Source organism: Podarcis liolepis (assembly GCF_965112155.1).
Source record: "Podarcis liolepis genome assembly, chromosome: 2".
NCBI classification, from domain to species: Eukaryota; Metazoa; Chordata; class Lepidosauria; order Squamata; family Lacertidae; genus Podarcis; species Podarcis liolepis.
Window position 1 is genome coordinate 100,216,438 of NC_139555.1, and position 20,702 is coordinate 100,237,139.

At 47.0% G+C, this 20,702-nt stretch overlaps 1 protein-coding gene across 5 annotated transcripts in view; it reads left to right on the plus strand.

The window, feature by feature from the left end:
* Nucleotides 1-20,702, plus strand: part of ADAMTS9 (ADAM metallopeptidase with thrombospondin type 1 motif 9) — a 154,914-nt gene that overhangs the window by 10,324 nt on the left and 123,888 nt on the right. For 4 of the 5 annotated variants that reach the window (XR_014522903.1, XM_083491028.1, XM_083491026.1 and 1 more), the window contains exon 4: nt 19,853-20,142. Coding sequence is in view for 4 of the 5 variants with exons in the window: in XM_083491028.1 (XP_083347154.1) it covers nt 19,853-20,142 (290 nt within the window). In the remaining variant the exon portion in view is untranslated. Of the gene's footprint in view, nt 1-18,078; nt 18,253-19,852; nt 20,143-20,702 lie in introns of those variants that run through there. The other variant, XM_083491029.1, reaches the window with a different exon arrangement.

A 20,702-nucleotide genomic window follows, 5' to 3' on the forward strand; every position in this document is an offset into this window, starting at 1 on the left:
GCCCAGTGCCGGGAGCAGCGGGCGGTGGGATGGCGAGTGCTGGCAGGGGCTGCCGCACCACCACCACCATGTGATCTCCTTCTGCCTGCCCTGCCACTGTTAATGTAGTGGGGGACACCTTCCTGGCGCAGAATGTCTTTTCTTGCCCTGTTGGCCCCTGCCACCGCTGTTAGGGAGCAGGGGGTGCCCACCCAGCATGGAGGGGGCAGCCAGTGGTGGGTTGCAGGTGCCCGGGTAGGCCACCTCCACCCTATGCCAACTTATCCCAGCTGCACTGTGCAAGGCTGGCACTTTGGAGGAGTGTTGGGGCCTATTTGACAGCCCCCCCCCCCATCATTTCCCAGTGCCACAAATTTTTGCCTGGACCATGTGGTTGCTGCTATGTGGTCATCTTATATTTGAGTATTGCCTTTTTTCTCTCCCCGCCCCCCCCCCCCCGAATTTTGAAGGTTTGGTTTATATTTGGGCCAATACTATATGTGAGAATATCACTAAGGCGAAATGAAGCTGATCATTTGCCTTCACTATGAATGTTTGTGTTGCCGGGGGGGGGGGGGGGAGAGACGTTTTTCCTAATGCAACTTGGTCACTTCTTTCTTCCCATATTGTGCTGTATTTGCACCCCCACTCATTGAATTCAGCACCAATCCTTTTTAAAATCAAACCTAGCTCAATACATGGTTCAAGTTCAAGCTGATTGACAATTCTGAAAATGATTTAATTAATATCCATTTTATATGGTTGTACCCAGGAGATATACTCCAGGAGATAGGCACCTCCGGAAGCTGTGGGCATTTATAGATAATTTCAAATGAAGATAAACTTTTTTTAAAAAAAACTTTTTGTTTTTAATCATTTGTTACCCATTCCAATACTCAAGTGGAATATTCTGGCATACAATTTCCCCCCTAGCAATTACTAGGGGGGAATGGGGGTGGGAGAGAACAGTTTGCCAATACAGAGCAAATAATTAAATAATGGGAAAAAAGAAAAAAATCTATACTTGCACACCATTATTGACGTCTTTGTTATCGCATAAACAGAGAAAATAAAGTACATGATGTTCCTATGCTACAGGAAAAGGGTTAACAGCTGCCTCCACCGCTCTTGCAATTCTTATGAAACACTATCTTAATAATAAACATTGCTTTGATTCTTAAACCACTCTCAATACCTCTTTTCCAATATTTTATATAGAACTTTACAAACCTGTAATGGGATCTATTTATGCCAACATTGTAAAGAGACTTCTTCCCCCCCAACTTACCATAGTTGCTTCCCACAGTTTCTCTTGTGATATTTTATGTATTAATATCCTGTGCCAGATGCCTGTGTACTATTCCCCCTAGAGATGACGTTCATTGTTTTGATGTGCTTTTAAATGGTATTTGGCTCTCAAGGTCCAGGCATCTGCCACAGCACTCATCCCGAGCTAATTCTCTTTGTGTTGTGGGCAGGTAGTCTTTTGCCCAGGCCATCATCTTAATCATAGCTGCTTTGTTGTGGTTTTTCTTTATCGTTAATCGTTCATGTTGATTGGTGTGTAGCGGGCTTGAAGCAGGAATTCATTTGATTCCAGTTTACTTAGCTGGGTTGACTGGAACTAGTGGTGCAAAAATTAGTATTATGGGTAAAGCGATCAAGCGAGTGAGGGGAAACCCCTTGCCAGGAGTTGCGTTAACATGTAGAGGGCTGTGGGGAGTAAGCTTGCCAGCTCTGCTGTCCACCACTCGTTCCGATGGCCTGCCATGAGTTGGAAGCCGAAATCCTGGAGCAGGGATCTGCATAAGGAAAGCCCTGAAGGATCAGACTACAGCAGTGTTTCCCAACCTTTTTTGGGCAAAGGCACACTTGTTTGATGAAAAAAATCTCGAGGCACACCACCATTACAGCCCCGTGACGTCAGCGCGCAGCGTCACACCGGGAGGGACGCACGAAAGTGTAACTTTCAATTTTTTTCCCTCCCCCTTGCCGGGGAACCTCCAAGCTTTGGGGGAGGGGGGGAGGGGGGGAGGAGGCAGCAAAGCGAGGGACTGAGGGACCCTAACCCTAACCCTAACCCCCACCGATCACCCGGGAAAGCATGCGAACGAGGAGCCCCCGTGTCCTGCTCCCGGCAGCGGACGGCACAAAGCGAGGAGGCCTGGACAAGGCAGCACGCTCCCCGCTCTCGCTGCATCGGGGCTTTTCTCCTCCAGGCCGCTTTCGAAGTCCCCTTCTCCGCTCCCAAGAGCCGGAGCCGCTGCTTCCAGGCCCTGTCCGAGCCCCGACTTGTGGCCTCACTTCGAGGAGCGCCTGTTGCTGGGGACGGGGCTGCATCCCCCTCAGCCGCCGCCTCGCTTCCTTCCAGGAGACCCGACGGCTCCCCCTCTCCCGCTCGCCCTCCTGCGCCCGCAGCAGACCGAGACCTCCCCGCCCCCGCCCGGCTCGGCCCTACCTGGGCGCCTCCAAGCCCGGCCGGCTCCGCGTCGCGCTCCACGCCGGGCAGCTGCAGCAGGGGCTGCGCGGGGGCGCGCGGCGGCCCGGCTGAGCGCGCCCCGGAGCCGCCGCGCCGTCGCTCGCGAGTCCCTCCGAGAGCCCTCGGGACTGACTCCAGAGTCGCGAGGCGGCGCGTCGCCCAGGGAAGGGGCGGCTTCCCACAAGTCCTCCGGGAAGCAAACGCCCTCGCCCGCCTCCCTCCAGGCAACATCTCGCGGCACACCAGGCAACATCTCACGGCACACTAGTGTGCCGCGGAACACCGGTTGGGAAACACTGGACTACAGGCCCATCTAGTCTAGTTTCCTGTTCTCACAGGGGCCAGAGGAAACTCACATGCTGGAGATGAGGGCAGCAACATTCTCCTTACTTGGGATTCCACCGCCCTCAACAGCAGAGGAGGCTTCTCATGTTAGCATCCTGATTTTCCAATGTGGGGACCTTCCACAAGTACATGGGGCTCCCCACTTCAGTCAATGCCCCTTCAGTTCATGTGGGAGGCAGGTGGAATAGTAGTGGGGGTGGAGTTAACACCCACCTCTCCCATGGAGCACCCACCCCATGTTAATTTAATACAGGAAAATTATGGCTGAAGAGAACTAGAGAAAGCATGAGAGATCTCTTAATAGCAATCAGTAGGGCTCGGCAATATATCAATAAATTGCCCAAAACTGGTTTGAAGTCCGTATTGTGATATCGGTTTCATAATTTTTGATCTGGCAGTATATCATGAATCATGGTGTGTGTGCTATGCAAAAATCACAATGCGGGGAAAACTGTGAAGCCAGCCAGTGCTTCTCTTGATTCCTGCAGCCCCTTTTATCTCTGCCAGCTCAGCTCTCTCCTGCCAGGAAAAATCACAATGTGGGGAAAACCATGAAGCCAGCCATTGACTCTGCATAGCTCCATCCTTATTTCAGACATCGTGATATATCGATGTATCACAATGTTGAAACCAGATATCGCCCAGCCAGGGACGGATTTAGGTTTGATGAGGCCCTAAGCTACTGAAGGTAATGGGGCCCTTTATATGTCCAGCTGTCCTTTGTCAACAGCTGCTTTTTGTGTTGAATATATGCTATATGGACCATGCAAGCAGTCCATGCAGAATGTAGGCACCCTATATATAGAAATGAGCAAACCAGTGATATTTTAGGGAGCAGGCTAGCAGGCAGGGCCCATTACTTACATCACAAGTAAGTATACCTGAAGGAGAGGAGCGTCTCCACCCCCATCGTTCAGCCCGGACACTGAGATCTAACGCTGAGGGCCTTCTGGCGGTTCCCTCGCTGTGAGAAGTGAAGTTACAAGGAACCAGACAGAGGGCCTTCTCGGTAGTGGCACCCACCCTGTGGAATGCCCTCCCTTCAGATATGAAGGAAATAAGCAGCTATCCTATCTTTAAAAGACATCTGAAGGCAGCCCTGTTTAGGAAAGTTTTTAATATTTAATGGTGTACACTTGATTGGGAGCCGCCCAGAGTGGCTGGGGAGACTCAGCCAGATGGGCAGGGTATAAATAATAGATGATGATGATGATGATGATGATTATTATTATTAGAGCCTACACAACCCAAAACACTTGCTGTATGTAGGTTTTATTTTATTTGTTTTTTATCTTATATTTTGGAAATGTACATCCAGGTTCCCCCCCCCCTTTAATTTTATCTTGGGGCCCCTCTTAGCAACACTCGCCTAGAGGTGTAAGAAGGGCTGACTTCTCAAGAGAGCGGTACCTCTGACAAGGCTTTTTATTGTTTGTTCTTCCAAAGGTTGCTGCTGGACTATGCCCCTCTGGTTTCTCTCTTCCAGCTGTCTCTGCTCCCTTCTTGGAGATCAGATGCTGGAGACTCAGAACAGTTGGAAGGAACCATGGGATCTGGCACATTTGATCAGCAACCCTTGGGAGAGTGGATCAGCAGAGCATGGATTCCGCTGAATCAAAGGTAGTTGGAGGGACCCTGGGAAGAAAAAAAACTTGTTTGGGTATCCTCCTGTTAGTCTCCCTCCATTCTTTCACCCATCCAGTGGTCCACACATCTGGGGAGGATAATGAGGGCCATCTTCTAACTAGCCTCACATTGCTTGGCTTTCTTTAGTAACCCCAGGGAAGACTCAACCATTCAAGATGGTTGACACCTGGCTTGAGAGCAGTACATGTGAAAAGGATCTAGGAGTCTTGGTTGACCACAAACTTGACATGAGCCAACAGTGTGACGTGGCAGCTAAAAAAGCCAATGCAATTCTGGGCTGCATCAATAGGAGTATAGCATCTAGATCAAGGGAAGTAATAGTGCCACTGTATTCTGCTCTGGTCAGACCTTACCTGGAGTACTGTGTCCAGTTCTGGGCACCACAGTTCAAGAAGGACACTGACAAACTGGAACGTGTCCAGAGGAGGGCAACCAAAATGGTCAAAGGCCTGGAAACGATGCCTTATGAGGAACGGCTAAGGGAGCTGGGCATGTTTGGCCTGGAGAAGAGGAGGTTAAGGGGTGATATGATAGCCATGTTCAAATATATAAAAGGATGTCATATAGAGGAGGGAGAAAGGTTGCTTTCTGCTGCTCCAGAGAAGCGGACACGGAGCAATAGATCCAAACTACAAGAAAGAAGATTCCACCTAAACATTAGGAAGAACTTCCTGACAGTAAGAGCTGTTTGACAGTGGAATTTGCTGCCAAGGAGTGTGGTGGAGTCTCCTACTTTGGAGGTCTTTAAGCAGAGGCTTGACAACCATATGTCAGAAGTGCTCTGATGGTGTTTCCTGCTTGGCAGGGGGTTGAACTCGATGGCCCTTGTGGTCTCTTCCAACTCTATGATTCTATGATTTTGTTCGTTACTTGACTGAAGATTCAGTAGGATAAGGTTCAGATCCATAGCTCAGCGGTAGTGCATCTGTTTTGCATGCAGAAGGTCCCAGATCTCCAGAGAGAATGCCTGAATCCATGGAGAGCTGCTGCCATTCAGTGCAGGCAGTGCTGAGCTAGGACAGTGGTCTGACTTGGTACAAGGCAGCTTCCTCTGTTCTTACGTTCCCTCTTCTCCAGAAGATGCCTGCATTGCCATTCATCATTTCCTATGATCATCGCAGTGTATCTTCTTGTGCTGGTGTCAACCGCCTTGAAGTTGTATGGGAGGCAATGTGCTCCTTTGCTCATACTCCCCTGCTCTGACCTTTCTATTTGGAGAGAGTGGCTTGCCATCAAAAGAGGAGTGGGGGGCTGGCGGGGGCTATTGTCAGCTTCATCATTGCAACTTGGCTCGCCCCGGTCCTTTTGTGTGGGCCAGCTCCATCAGTCACAGTTGCCAGCCAACCAGAGAGAAAAGAAATAATCTCGTGGAGTCTTTGAAGCTCAGCTGTATTCCAGAGGGATGCTTGGGTTAGCTTTTACAGCATTACTGGAGCAAACAGTTGCATAAACGCCACAACTTTTGCAGCAAAGGGGTGAAGTGGCTCGAGGATAAAAACGGCAAAACTTGCGGAGAGATCTGCAAGCCGCATTCTTAATAGCTAAGCTCTGTGAGACAGGGAAGAGCTTAGTGTAGCTTAACTGGAAATGAGGGTTTCTGAGTACCAGTATCCAGTAAATATTTCTTAAACACGATGATTATTTAGATGGTGTATAAGAACAGGGACCTTGCAAGGGAAATTAGTCTTTGTTTGGAACACCACCTGCACTCAAGAAATTATTTCGCTTTGCCTCTTCTTCCAGGGGGCTGTGAAACACCACGTCCTGGTGAATTTCCCATGACTCACACAAAATCACTGATCACATTCCCAATCCTCCCGGCCGAACGCCCTCCCTCCCCCCTCCTTCCTTCCTCTCCTCTCATGCATGGCTTAACAGGCCATTTCCTGATTCCTTCCAACACGTGTCTCAGTGGAACACTTCATCCATCCCTCCTCCCCAATGTTGTCAGAGTCCCAGGTATGCCACACAGCAAGCCTGAGAGGGGGCTGGGCAATAGGGACATAGAGGGAATGGACAGGAGACATCGCAGAACTTCTGATCTCCTGCTGCCTTGGGAGATCTAAAGGCATGTATATGTTCTCTGGCTTTCAACCCAGCAACCCTGGTTTGAGAGAAAGCTTATACGCAAGAGAGCTGGCCAAACATTGAAATGAATGGGTTAAAGTCACTTGTATGAGATCGCCATTTGTGCATCACAGTGATTGTGGAGCTTGAGATTGGGCTAAGGGGCCAAGGTCCAGAGAAGCCAGTAGCGTACATGCCAGATATAGGGAGCTTTTCTTTACCAGAGTCAGGCCGTTGGCTCAGTACTGTCTACAACACTGACTGGCCAACCAGCTCCCTGTTGTTTCATAGGGAGCTGCCTTAGACTAAGTTGGACACATTGGCCTTCCACGCTCAGTAATGGCTCTCCAGGGTTTTAGAAAGGAGTGCTTTACAGCCTGGGGAGACCTGGTATTCAACCGAGGATGCCCTAACGTTGAGCTACGGCCTCATCCTGAAAGGTGTGCTTTCCTAGCTTGTCCTCAGAATGCCAGAGATTGAATCTGAGGCCTTGTGGATGCTCTGCCACTGAACCACAACTCTTGCCACATTTTAAAAAACTGTGTGGTGTTCAGCTTCAGCAGGTCTTGCTGAAATGTTAAGCAGTCCCCCCTCCCCCAGTTCCATGCACCTTCAACCTTGACCAAAAAGGATAGGCTCTTTAAACGGGATTGTGATGCAGAAGGGTCAAGACGGCAGCACCAGTGTGCAGGGTTTTGTGTCGCTTAGCGCTCCTCTAATCAGAGGCAACTTCGAGTGCTTTCTCTGCTGGCGTGTGCCAGCATCCCTGTTGAGTTGGCCTTTCAGATCCCAGCTTCAAATAACATTTGATCTAAACATTTCCAGTTATTGTGGGGAGGGGATGTGGGCAGGGAAGCGAAGGAAGAAGGAGGGACTGGGAACTTAAAAATAATCTGTAATAAAGAAAGGAAGCACTGCAGAACTCGGGAGCCTCGTCTTTCCTGTGAGCCACGGAAGAGGGTGGGCTTGAGAATGAGGCGGAGGAAAAAAATAAATTGGCTCAATAGTTCAGATGCTCGCTTGACTTGTGGGAGAGGAGGAGGAGGAGGTGGAGAATAGTTTCAAGGGCAGGAGGTGTGACCCTTTGGAGCGGAAAAGGTCATAAAATGCTACCGAGTCATGCTGTTGTAAAATGCCGGATGCTCGTTTCATAACACTCTCATCGTTCCTGGTTAAGAGTTCTGCACGTATTTTCTTACAATGTGTCCCAAGTATTCCGTGCCGGGAAAGCGACGTCACTCATCTGTTCTGCATGCAGAGGATCCCTGGCACCTCCCGGTAGGGCAGTGGAGGAACCCTGCCTCATATCCTGGGGAGCCACTGCCAGTCAGCCTAGACTAGATGGCCTAATGGCCTGAGGCAACATCCACTGTTCCTAGATTTTTATACTACTGGTGGGTTTCTCCCCCTCCAAATCTACCTATAGGAAAGACATTATGGCCTGATGCACCCTTGGCTTTCTAGTTCCTGGTGGATGATACCTGTTGTCATTATGGTCCAACTGTTTTCCAGAATGGCAAGATGCCCTAAAATCTAGCATATACTGTCCAAATTTGGACCACAAAATCTGAGTTTGATAAGCCAAGATGTGCACTAGCTTCACGTACAGCTTCTTTACAGCTCCCTCTCCACATACAAACCGCAGTTAACTATAGTTTCCTGTCACATCTGAACCAGGTCAATGGCTTCCAAACAAGGTAAGATGGTGTCGTATGAAATTGGTTTTCTGATCCTTGATAGTTGTATCCAGTTGGCATTCCTTCACTGGCAGAAAGCTTTTGCCACCAGTAGAGGATTCCACCAGCGGAACAGAAAGGGAGGTGATGTTTAGCAATAGCCCCATTGCACCTTGCAGCTCCCTGCAACCCCTACCACATTTCTTTGGTGGCTCCCCCCAAACCTCTGGAGCATATTTGGGGGCGTTCAAAGGGAAGGGGGATTCTTGGCTCCTCCCCATTCCACTGATGGAAGCCAAAGAGCCTTACCAGTTGCTGGAAACCATAGGAAGGGAGAGTGCTGTTGTGCCTGAATAATGCTTGCTGTTTTCCCACAGGCAACTGTTCATCCACTGTGAGAACAGGATAGTGGACCAGATGCTCTTCTTAACAATCTTCTGTTCTTCTGTTACATGCCCAAAGTGGATAGGCATTGCAAGTCAAATGGTGTGTGTGAGCCGTGTCTTGTGATTGATTATGCAGGGTGGGGCTTACCCCCCCTCCCTCTCTCACACACACCCCAATATTTTATTCAAGTTGGCAGCCCTGAGTATATACATTTGTATTCTGCTGCATAACAAAAAGTTTTCTGGGCTGTTTACAATAAATAATTAAAACAACAACAACAATGAACTGCAGCAAGTCCACAACTTAGGCACATTTAATTTGTGTGCATTCAGCTTTATGTGCTTGGCAAAGAATAAAAATAACAATAAGAAAGGGGGGCAGGGTTCCAGGAAAAATGACTTGGGCAATCCCAACCACCATTGAACCCTGTAGGTTTTGACTGCACGATTTTGGCTTTAGGTGCAAACCCCAGAATGTAACCCTCACGTAAGTTGCAGCTTACTGTGCAAAATGAAAAAGATCAAACAATTAAAAAGGGGGGGCAATCCCACATAAATAACAACAATACAGAACTTGCCACACACCCAAAATTAAAAACAGATTTGCTATGTTTACGATATAGCAACACTGAAGAGTTAGAATTCAGAATAAAACCCAGGCAAAGTTGAAATGAAATGAAGTAACGTACTGGGACTAAGCAGCAAAGGCTAGGAAACATAAATGTCACCTTAATAGTCACTGAACGTTAATAATAATGGAGTTTGGCTAAGCTCAGAAGGGGTCATATCCCCACAAGTGTTCCATCACAGACAAGGTCCTCCCTGTCGCTGCCACCAACCAAACTTCTGAAGGTTGTGACACAACCAAGAAGGCCTCATAAACTTTGTAACATTCATACAAGGCAATTAGAGAAAAAAGAGCTCCTTCAGGGTTGTTGTTGTTTTAAAAAAGAACAGAGGCCCACATTACCTAAATTATTTAAAAGGACCGAGTGAACAAAAAGCTCTTCACTTGATGCCAGTAGGGTCACAAATATGGCTCCAGGAGAGCTTCCCAGGAAGGCTATTTTATAACTGAGGTGCCGCCACTGAAAAGTCCCTGTCCCTGGTGGTTACCTGCCTTGCTTAAGCCGTAGAGGGCATCCAAAGAGGATTTTAAGGTTCTGGTAGTCCAAGAGCCTTTCTGTAGAGAGGTTTGGGGGAAATAAGCTGGACTAGTGGGTGACTAGGTGACACAGGATCAGTATGCTACAAGCAGTATTTAAATTTGTTGTGGAAGCGCTGAGGAGGGAACCCACGAGCCATTGAGTACAGTCACCCCCCCTCTTCTGAGGTAACTTTAGTGGTAGGCATTCCCCTTTCTCAGGTGTTTCTCTAGTACAGGCATAGGCAAACGCGGCCCTCCAGATGTTTTGGGACTACAATTCCCATCATCCCTGACCACTAGTCCTGTTAGCTAGGGATCATGAGAGTTGTGGTCCAAAAACAACTGGAGGGCCGAGTTTGCCTATGCCTGCTCTAGTACAAGAGGAGGGTCATAGGTCAGTAGAGTGCTACACATCCTTTGTATGTATGATTCTCCATGTTGAAGGCCCAGATATCTCTAGTCAGTAATAATGGGCTTGCATGAGAGATACAAGACACAGAAAGTGCTGCTCAGCTCCTGATTGCAAAACCTATGGCTGGTGTTCAGAAACTTGTAGATTGCGAATGAGTCAGCCAGTGTCAAGGGGGGGAAAGTGTCAGGGAAAACCAGCCTTAGGGACCATTCTGTGCCGGCCTTGCTTACCAAACGAAGTGCAGAATACCTATGGAATACCTTCATATGTGATTGTTGTCACGTTTTGCAAGTAGCTTGCAATCTCAGGCTGCTTCTCTGTCTTGGTCGATTGATTTTATTTTCCAATTTTGCATGCTCTCTTCCTTTTTTTTATTGCATTCAGAGGCTGGATTTTTAATTAGCTGTTTCTGGTATTTCCTTCTCAATGTCACGAATGGTTTTAAACTCTTGTTTTCTTATCAGTTGACCTTTCCTTCGGCTTACTCGGTTTCCTTCCTGGCCTCACCTTAACGATTCCCAACCACCCCCACCCCCCAAAAAGAAATGTAATCCAAGTTGCCCCCATCGTGCGCCACACCACTTCCCCCTTGACCTTTGTTTGGGATTGCGGCGGGGTCTGCCTCTGGCTGCAGCAACTGATAAGGGTGGATTTCTCATATGTCAAAATGGGAAATGAAAGCAGTTGTCTGGGGCCAACTTTTCCTCCTTTTTTCCAAGTGGAATGTGAGGCGCCTTGCACTTCTTGTGCCTTTTAAAGCAGCTGTGGTGAGGGCAGGGATTGCAACAGATTAGATCTGAGGTCAATTTCAATCCCGATGTGTCATAGTTCCACAAAGGCTTGACCTCTCCAGCGACCTAACGCTGCACATTTCGTTTGTGGCTAGGAAAGGTGACCAGAGACCTCGCCTCCTTGAGAAGAGGCAAAGGGGTTGTAATCAAGGAAGGAAAGGACTTCCGTCGATTCTCACCGTGGTGGCAAGAAGCTGAAATGGTTCTCAGCACAGTGCCAGCCTCTGGGAGAATATATAGGATCTGACGCCAAAGTCTTTCTTCGCCTCTCAGCAGTGGCTGATAAGGTGGAGGGGAGACCAAAAGTAAGGGCTTAGTCTGAGATCCTTTTTCTCTTCTGCACTTCCATGAGCCCTCTTCACTGAGGCTTCACTGGAGAAATCAGCTGGCAGATTTCAGGATATGTGTGTGTGTGTCGGATGTGGTTTGCAATCCAAATGGCATTTGATTGAAAGAAGCAAAAATCGGGGGAGGTGGGGCGGTAAAGATGTAATTCCACTTAGGGTTCCACCTAAATGATATTTTTCATAATTTTTTAATTTGATTTTAAACAATGTAAACAAATTACAAACAACAATTTAGAGTCCAAATATTGAGATTACAGTACTCTGATTCTCCTGACTTCCCCCAATCCCTTCCCTGGGTCCTAATCATAATGTTTACAACTGCATTTCAACATTAATCCAATTTTTTATCCTTCTAACTTATCCATCCTTTCTGTTACTTTACAAGTGTGGTTAAAATCCTGTCGATGTGTTAACTTGCTTGCAGTGGTCTCCTAAGGAAATCATAAACTTTTCCCATTCTTTTTTAAATTTTTTGTCTTCTTGATTTCTGAGCATCCCAGTTAATTTTGCCATTTTGGCATAGCCCATCAGCTTGGTTTGCCATTCTTCTCTAGTCAGGGTTTTTTCTTCCTTTCATTTCTGGGCTAGTAGCATCTATGCGGCTGTTGTCGCAACCATGAATTTTCTGGTCCTTTGGTACCTGTAATTCCAAATAAAAAGGCTTCTGGTTTTTCCCGCAAAAGTTATTTTAAACATTTTTTTCAATTCATTATATATCATCTCCCCCCCAAAAAATAATTACTCTACACGTCCACTGTTTAGTCACCTCTCTCTTTCCTCCCCTAATATAAACTTGGATGCAGTGGGGCGGGAAAAGTAGGCTGTATTCAGAGATCCCTCTAATTCCTGGATCCAGCAAGAGTTACAATCTAATCAAGGCTTCTGATTCTTGGAATAGGCAGGCTAGCCTGCTTTTGAGGTGTAAGGGGAACCAAGGAAGGGGCTCTGTGGGAGACGGCAAATGGGTGGGGCCTTTCCCTCAACTCGCGGATATTCAGAAGGGCAAAAGCCAGAGTTTGGAGTGGAGAGATTGCAGTGGTGTGACCTAGAAGCAAAGCAGCAGGCAGAGAGAGAGAGAGAGAGCCATGCCAGATTTCTGCTTGAATCCAAGGAGAAACAAGACCCTTTTGGGGTGTTCATGCTGTGAACCCCTCCATCGTGGGCTCAAGATCTATATATGTGCAAGTAAACCATATATCCTAAAGACACTGCAGTCTCCGCTGTGCCTTGTTCCAAAAGGAAGCACGAACTCCAGGGTAAAGGCCTGGAACCCCTGGAATCTTGCACTGCTCGGAGATGGGGTGGCGTGCAACACAAACGCTACCGCTTAGCATCTTTGAGCGCATCCCCGTAGAAAGGATTTGGTGTAAATGCCTGAAATAAAGAAATAACAGTGAGAGGCGTGCTTGAGTGGAATCCTTCGAAAAGGACGGGGGTGGCGGGGAGCGCTGGCATATTTCTTTCCAGCCTTGCCTTCGTGAAATGCTATCAGTTTCAGAGTCCACTTTGAGAAAGCATCGACCTGAGTTGGCTGCCTTTGTTGGCTGTGTGCACTTGACTGGGCATAAGAAATGGAACTCTTCGTAAAAGCCCCCCATGAAGTCAAGGTTGAAACACATTAGCAGAATATGAGGAGCTTGGGTTACTGCAACTCGTACTATGTAGCTGGGGGCAATTTTTTTCTTTTTTAAAATGCCAGTGGCAGTAGAGCTTTGGTTTCCACTATCTCCAGCCATAGCAGCTTTCATTAGTTTTAATCAAAGGGTCTTTTGAAATCATGGAAACTTATTTATAATGGGTGCATTTAGAGATAAGCTGAACTGAAAAGACACCTTTGTTGTTATGGGTGATCTAGGACTAGTTCCACCTAGCCAGGATTTTCAGAGTTGTGTGCCATGGTGCTGTCACCTCCTATAGTGCCCTTGAGTGACGGGAAGCGGGAAAATGCACTTCTTCCTTCCCTGATAAATCCGTTTTGTGGCCTTCTGGCTTATACTGGTGCTGCTTCCTCACCTGGAGGGAAGAGCTACACCTTGACATGATCTGAAGCATTGAGTTAGGCTACAGCCTTGACACTTCCTGTAGAGCGCCCAGATTAGGAAGAAATTCGACATTTGAAGGCAAACCTTCCTAATTTGCCTTTTCCAGTACAGTGGTACCTCGGGTTACAGACGCTCCAGGTTACAGACTCCGCTAACCGAAAATAGTAGCTCGGGTTAAGAACTTTGCTTCAGGATGAGAACAGAAATCGTGCTCCGGCGGCGCAGCAGCAGCAGGAGGCCCCATTAGCTAAAGTGGTGCTTCAGGTTAAGAACAGTAAGTTCTTAACCCGAGGTACCACTGTACAGTAACACACATTGGAATACAGCTGTCCTTCAGAATTCGTACTTATCCAGATTTTGCAGCGCAGTTCTCCAGCCAACTATTGTTTACAAAACTGCAGATACTGGTGTGCCTATAAATGTGTATATTTGTGGAAAATAACGTACAAAAATGCATTCTGTTAGGGGAAACGGCATATAAAAAATTATTTATTTATTTTCTTGTATTTATATACTGCCCTATACCTGGGGGTCTCAGGGCGGTTCACAGAATAAAATCAAGATATAAAACCACAAAAATACCTAATGAAAATAAAAACAGCAACCAATAACCCCCCCCCAAAAAACCCCCACATTTTAAAAGGGCATAGGATATAAATCGCATCAACCAAATGCCTGGTTAAAGAGAAACGCTTTTGCCTTGTGCCAGGCGAACTTCCCTGGGGAGAGAATTTCACAGATGGGGAGCCACTGCATAGAAGGCCCGTTCTCATGTTGCCACCCTCCAGAACTCTCGAGGAGGAGACACAGAAAGGAGGGCCTCAGAAGATAATCTCAGGGTCCGGGTAGGTTCATATGGAAAGAGGCGGTCCTTGAGGTATTGCGGTCCTGAGCTAATGTGTATAGTTGGAATAATTCACGGGATAATGCTGATGGATTTTCATGAGAACATCATTTCCCATGGAAATGGAGCCCTCAAAACCCTGAAAAGGTTGACCACACCTGCTCTCATGCATCTTCTTCTCTTGCTTGCTGTTGCTGTCCAGGCTCAGGTAGACAGAGGAAGGTAAATGCAAGGACCATTGGAGGAAAGGGTCGGAAGGTGCACAATACCTTGGGGCAGTTCTAACCTTTATGTCCACAAATTGGGTGATGAAGCTGCAACCAGCCTTTAGGATTTCCAGATTTTTACTGGACCTGCTTTTGTGCCTTAGCAGTACTAACCAAATATTTTGTCTGTTTTTCCTGCTGTGCCTTAATTTTTTGTATGTCGCTTAGAGACTTTTTTCTTTGATATTAGGTAACTAACAAGTTACATTAAAACTACCATTATCATTAATTAATAGCAATAATAATTAATACTCTGGCATGCAGAATATTGCAGGTGAGGACTGCAGCGAACTTCTTGCAAAATCAACAAGGGGTGTGTTATGACAGGGTTCACCTAAGCGGGAGCTGGTGGTGCTGTGGTCTAAACCACTGAGCTTCTTGGGCTTGCTGATCAGAAGGTCAGAGGTTCGAATTCGTGCGATGGGGTGAGCTCCCGTTGCTCTGCCTCAGCTTCTGCCAATGTAGCAGTTTGAAAGCACGCCAGTGCAAGTAGATAAATAGGTACCACTGTGGCAGTAAGGTAAACAGTGTTTCCATGCGCTCTGGCTTCCGTCATGGTGTCCCGCTGCACTAGAAGCAGTTTAGTCATGCTGGCCACTTGACCCGGAAAGCTGTCTGTGGACAAACACCGGCTCCCTCGGCCTGAAAGTGAAGATGAGCGCCGCAAGCCCGTAGTTGCCTTTGACTGGATTTAACCGTCCAGGGGTCCTTTACCTTTACCTCACCTACATGGTGCCCTCCAGAAGATGTTGGACTCCATCCAACTCCCATCAGTCCCAACCAGTGTGGTCAGGGACAGAGGGAGTTGGAGTGCACCGGTCAGAGAAATGCTGTGCTATGACAAGATACTTTCTACAGAGATACAAGATGCTTTCTACAGAGATGCAGACAAAGTTCTAATGGGCATCTGTTTGGGGCATCCATGCAGTATATACAGTAACAGCTCGCTGCGGCTTACTGAGAGAACAGGGCCGATGTGACAGGGAGGAAGGTGAGGTGCAGAAACATTGGCACCCTTTCCCTGCACCGACCTCTCCAATGCCTCCCCTTTCTCCCTGATTGTAAGCACCAGTGATCCACCAGTGATCCACTTGCCAGAAAGCCAGCACAGCTTCCCTGCTGGATTCCCTGTTTCGGGAAGCTTTTAATGTTTGATGTATTATAGTATTTTAATATTCTTTTGGAAGCCACCCAGAGTGGCTGGGGAAGCCCAGCCAGATGGGCGGGGTATAAATAAATTATTATTATTATTATTATTATTATTTATTATTATTATTATTATAGCAAGGGTAAAATCTCCCTTTCCAGTTTAGGTTTGCCTCCATTGACAGCTCTATAGATGTGTAGCTCCGTGGCAGAAACCCCTTGTTGTTGTCTTGCACCCTCGCTTACATGACAGAATGTCTTGTATCGTGAGGTAAAATCTATTTTTGCTGTAGTCATACACAGCACCAACCAACACTGTTTCGGATTGTGCCAATTGCTTGAAACAACAACAACAAACAAACCTTTGTTTTTAGTTCATAACATGTGTATCTGCCTGAAGGTATATTGGTTAACATTTGATCAGCTCTGCGAAGGCCTGTGAAATAATTAACTTCCTAGTTATTGCATGGCTGGCTGAGAGTAGCTATAGAAACTGACACCCCCCCCCCAATCTGTCATGAGCCTGAACTGGACTTGTGTCCATTGTCACATGTCCCATTAAATAGTGCAAAATGGTGTCTCTTCTGAAGGACACGTTATTGTGGAAACGAAGGGGATTAGAGTGACTCACCATAAGTGGTTGCCCTCTTTCAATTTCTCAGTTTAGCATAACAGTGCTTGTGGACACAGCGATTATGCATCGCGTAGCGTTTCCATATTGCCCAGAGAGCCAAATTTTTGCTGGGATTCTAGGCCTGCCACCTTGTGCCTGTTTGGGGCATTTAGCTGCCTGCCCTGGATTCACGTTTTCTTTTGTTACAAAATACATTTCTGTTTTCATGGAATTGTTGCATATTTTGAGTATGTGTGTTTATATTTTTTTGAAATCGGTTTTATGATTGCAGATTCCCCAAGTCTATTGGGCAGTCAAGCAGTTAAGTGGTATATAAATATTCTATTATTATTATCATTATTGTTGTTGTTGTTGGTATATAAATAAATTTATGATGTTTTATATAGAGAGAGAGGGAGAGAAAGTGCCTGAGATATAAGGGGACCTTACAGGCAATATTCTGCTCAATTGTTTAGTAAAGAAACAAGGCTGTGTTCTGCGTTCCACTGGTGTAACTAACAAGGAAATTCACTGCTAAGATTGACAGAAGGTCATTGGAACAACTGCACATAAGGAAAGTGACAAGATTTCTGTACTCTTCTCTCTGGTTACAGCTTTTGTGTGTGTGCTCAAGGTTTCTGCCTTTTGTTTGGTATGTAGGTATGAGTGTATAGAGTTCATCCTCCCTTTCTTCCAAACAAGGGCCTTACGAGTTAAGGTGCCCTGAAGCATATATAAATGATACTTTTTTCCTTTGTAAGGGAATGGCCCAGGGTATGGTGTGAAGGCACATTAAGACCACCACTTTGCTGGAGCTAAGCGGGCCGGGTCAGTGTGATTTTTGTCACAGCTCACGTCAGAGGGCAGAGTTTAAAGGTGCATGTCGAGATCACAAAAGAGGAGCCAGTTACAGATAGGTAGCCGTGTTGGTCTGCCATAGTCAAAATAAAAAAATTCCTTCCAGTAGCACCTTAAAGACCAACTAAGTCTAAAGAGGAGCGTAAAGTTTAAGTTGTGCTTAGTTTGGGAAGTGCTTCCTATTTTAAATTCTAAAGTTTGCAAAATAATACTAGCGTTAATCTTGATGCACGCTTCTGTATTTTTAATATCTGAATTTTTGAGAACTCCTCACAGGAAAGGCGCTCTAGTTCTTGTTAGATGTTGTGCCAGCTTATGGGATTTCTTAATTCCATTATATGACTTTGCATGTATTCTTCTCTGTGGACCCAGTAGGGTGCTGAATATTTTCAGCCAGCATGATGTAAATTACAGCAAATCTTCAAAACAAAAAGGGACTAAGATTCTAAAGATTAAGCCCTTGATCTAGAGCGACCTAGATACTCAAAGGCATAGGTGGAACGCTTGTGTGAGCATTTCAGTACCTGTGGAACGTCTACTTCAGAAACGGGAAAAGAGAAAAAACCCTGTATGCGTGGAAGCTCTGTGGCATGGAAGGAAATTCTGGCTTCAGGAAGAAACAATCGCAGTCTGAGAGAGAGTTTGCTCGATGAAACTGCTGGCAGGTTGCTGCCGGATGTTAGAAGGGAGAGGAAAATTCCTAGCCTTGGGTACTGGGAGGCAGCAGTGGAGGTGAAGATTCTTGCAGAAAATCCCCTTGTAAGTTCTCAACTGGATAGTTGCCTAGAGGCCCTCTAGATATTGTAGGAATACAGCCCCCATCGACCCTACCCACTGGCTGTGTTGGCTGGGGCTGATGAGAATTGTTGTCCAATGACATATGGAGGGCCACAGGTTCCCCAACTGTTACAGAGAAACTCCAGACAAAGAAGTCTGCAAGGAACCTCTAGACACCATTACATGGTCCTCAATTCCACAGAGGTGTTCTCTTAAAATAAATAGAAGAAATTGTGTTCAGGGAATTTAGTGACTGGTGTACCTGCAGCAGCACAACTGGGCACCTTCACCTGCCCCAGCTGCAACAAAGCATGTCTCTCCCATATCGGTCTCTGGATCCACAGCAAGCCCTACAACCTTTCAACAATTTGACTTCCCCACCCAGAGGTGCATTCCTCCGTTGACTCCTGAGACAGGCAGATGTCAACAAGTAAGCATTGAGTCCAGGGACTGGCCTTAATAACCAAACCAAAAACAATGTTTGCCAAGCCCATGCCCCTTCCTGGTTTGGCTGTGAAAGCCACTTCCGGAAATCTCGCACAACCCAGCAGACGTTTCGTGTTCATTTCCTTGCTAATGGTTTCCAGAAGAAAAAAAATGTTGGCAAACTTGGGGCGGGGGGTTGTGTTGTGTTGCAGTTTACCTTTGTTTTGCATTTATCATGCTGCCCCTGTTCATGTGATGAAATTCAGGGTGCTTTTCTGGCACACAGTTCTTCCCTGCTGTTTAAAATTTAGCATGGCATGGCCGATATATGTTGCTCAAAAAGCCACTGTTCCATAACGTAACAGGTAAGGTAAAGGTAAAGGGACCCCTGACCATTAGGTCCAGTCGTGACCGACTCTGGGGTTGCGGTGCTCATCTCGCTTTATTGGCCGAGGGAGCCAGCGTTTGTCCACAGACAGCTTCTGGGTCATGTGGCCAGCATGACTAAGCCGCTTCTGGCGAACCAGAGCAGTGCACAGAAACACTGTTTACCTTCCCGCTGGAGCGGTACGTATTTAACTACTTGCACTTTGATGTGCTTTCGAACTGCTAGGTTGGCAGGAGCTGGGACCGAGCAACGGGAGCTCACCCCGTCACGGGGATTTGAACCGCCGACCTTCTGATCGGCTTGCCCTAGGCTGTGTGGTTTAGACCACACCGCCACCCACGTCCCTAACGTAACAGGTACTGCAGTGTAAAAGGAACATTAGAAACGCTGGCATTATAACTAGGAAAACTTAACCCAATATACCCCCACCTCTGAATGGAGCCATAGTGATCTGGGCTGCAGTCCTAGCCCTGGCTGTTGCCTGCCTGGCTGGGCTTAACAGAATGACAGTGCCACCTCTGCATCTGTAGCTCTGCCAGCTTGGACAGAACATGGGTGGGCAGGCAGATTGCTTTGCTAGTCTAGGGTTGGCATGGTAATCAAACCTGGATCTGCCCTGGCACCATTGCTCAGGATCAAATTGGAAGAACATACTGATCGGACGGGCAGTTTTGCGGAGGTGGGTGGGAGAGAGACTGTGCTTGTGCTTTACATTAAAAGAAAAGGCTTTTGTGCAACAGCAAATGGAGTGAAGCATCGTGCATATTTTGACCCTAGATGACAAGGAAGCCATCTTGCGCAGGGGCTTCATGTGGGGGTTTCGACGAGTATACCTGAAGGAGCGTCTCCACCACTACCTGAGGTCCAGTGCTGAGGGCCTTCTGGCAAGACGTGAAGTTACAGGGAACCAGCCAGAGGGCCTTCTCAGTAGTGGCGCCTGCCCTGTGGAACGCCTTCCCATCAGATGTCAAAGAAATAAACAACTATCTGATGTTTAGAAGACATCTGAAGGCTGCCCTGTTTAGGGAAATTTTTAATGTGAGGTGTTTTAATGTATTTTTAATATTTTGTTGGAATCTGCCCAGAGTAGCTGGGGAAACCCATGAATGAATGAATGAATGAATGAATGAATGAATGAATGAATGAAAAATCTTGGTCTCATTTAGGCATATTTTCAAGAATGTCTCTTGTCTTCCTGCCTTCTTTAAAACTGCAGGGCATGAAAAAAGCCACAGAAAGTTTAAGAGGCGGAGCAAGACGGGACAGTGGCCCACGGCGAGCATATTGTCCGATGTGGAGGCATTGAAACGTGGCCTAGCCTCAGCGCAGTCTCCTGCACCCAGTAAAAACAAGACTAGCAGTGTGAGGAGGAAAAGCACGCGCCGAAGAACCAAGCGATTCCTCTCCTACCCTCGATACGTGGAGGTCATGGTGGTGGCAGACAGTCGGATGGTTGCTTACCATGGAGCAAATCTACAGCACTACATTTTGACCTTAATGTCCATAGTAAGTATTAAAATCCCACTGTGGGGATTTTAAGTTTGCCAGATCTGTGCAATTTAATGCTTGCCTACGGAACAAGCGGTTGCAGTGCTCCTGCTCAGAGTTCCAGACAGCCCAGATGGAGACTTGGAGTGTTGTTGTTTAGTCATTTAGTCGTGTCCGACTCTTCGTGTCCCCATGGACCAGAGCACGCCAGGCACTCCTGTCTTCCACACTGCCTCCCGCAGTTTGGTCAAACTCATGCTGGTAGCTTTGAAAACACTATCCAACCATCTCGTCCTCTTTCGCCCCCTTCTCCTTGTGCCCTCCATCTTTCCCAACATCAGGGTGTTTTCCAGGGAATCTTCTCTTCTCATGAGGTGGCCAAAGTATTGGAGCCTCATCTTCAGGATCTGTCCTTCCAGTGAGCACTCAGGGCTGATTTCCTTAAGAATGGATACGTTTGATCTTCTTGCAGTCCATGGGACTCTCAAGAGTCTCCTCCAACACCATAATTCAAAAGCATCAATTCTTCGGCCATCAGCCTTCTTTATGGTCCAGCTCTCACTTCCATACATCACTAC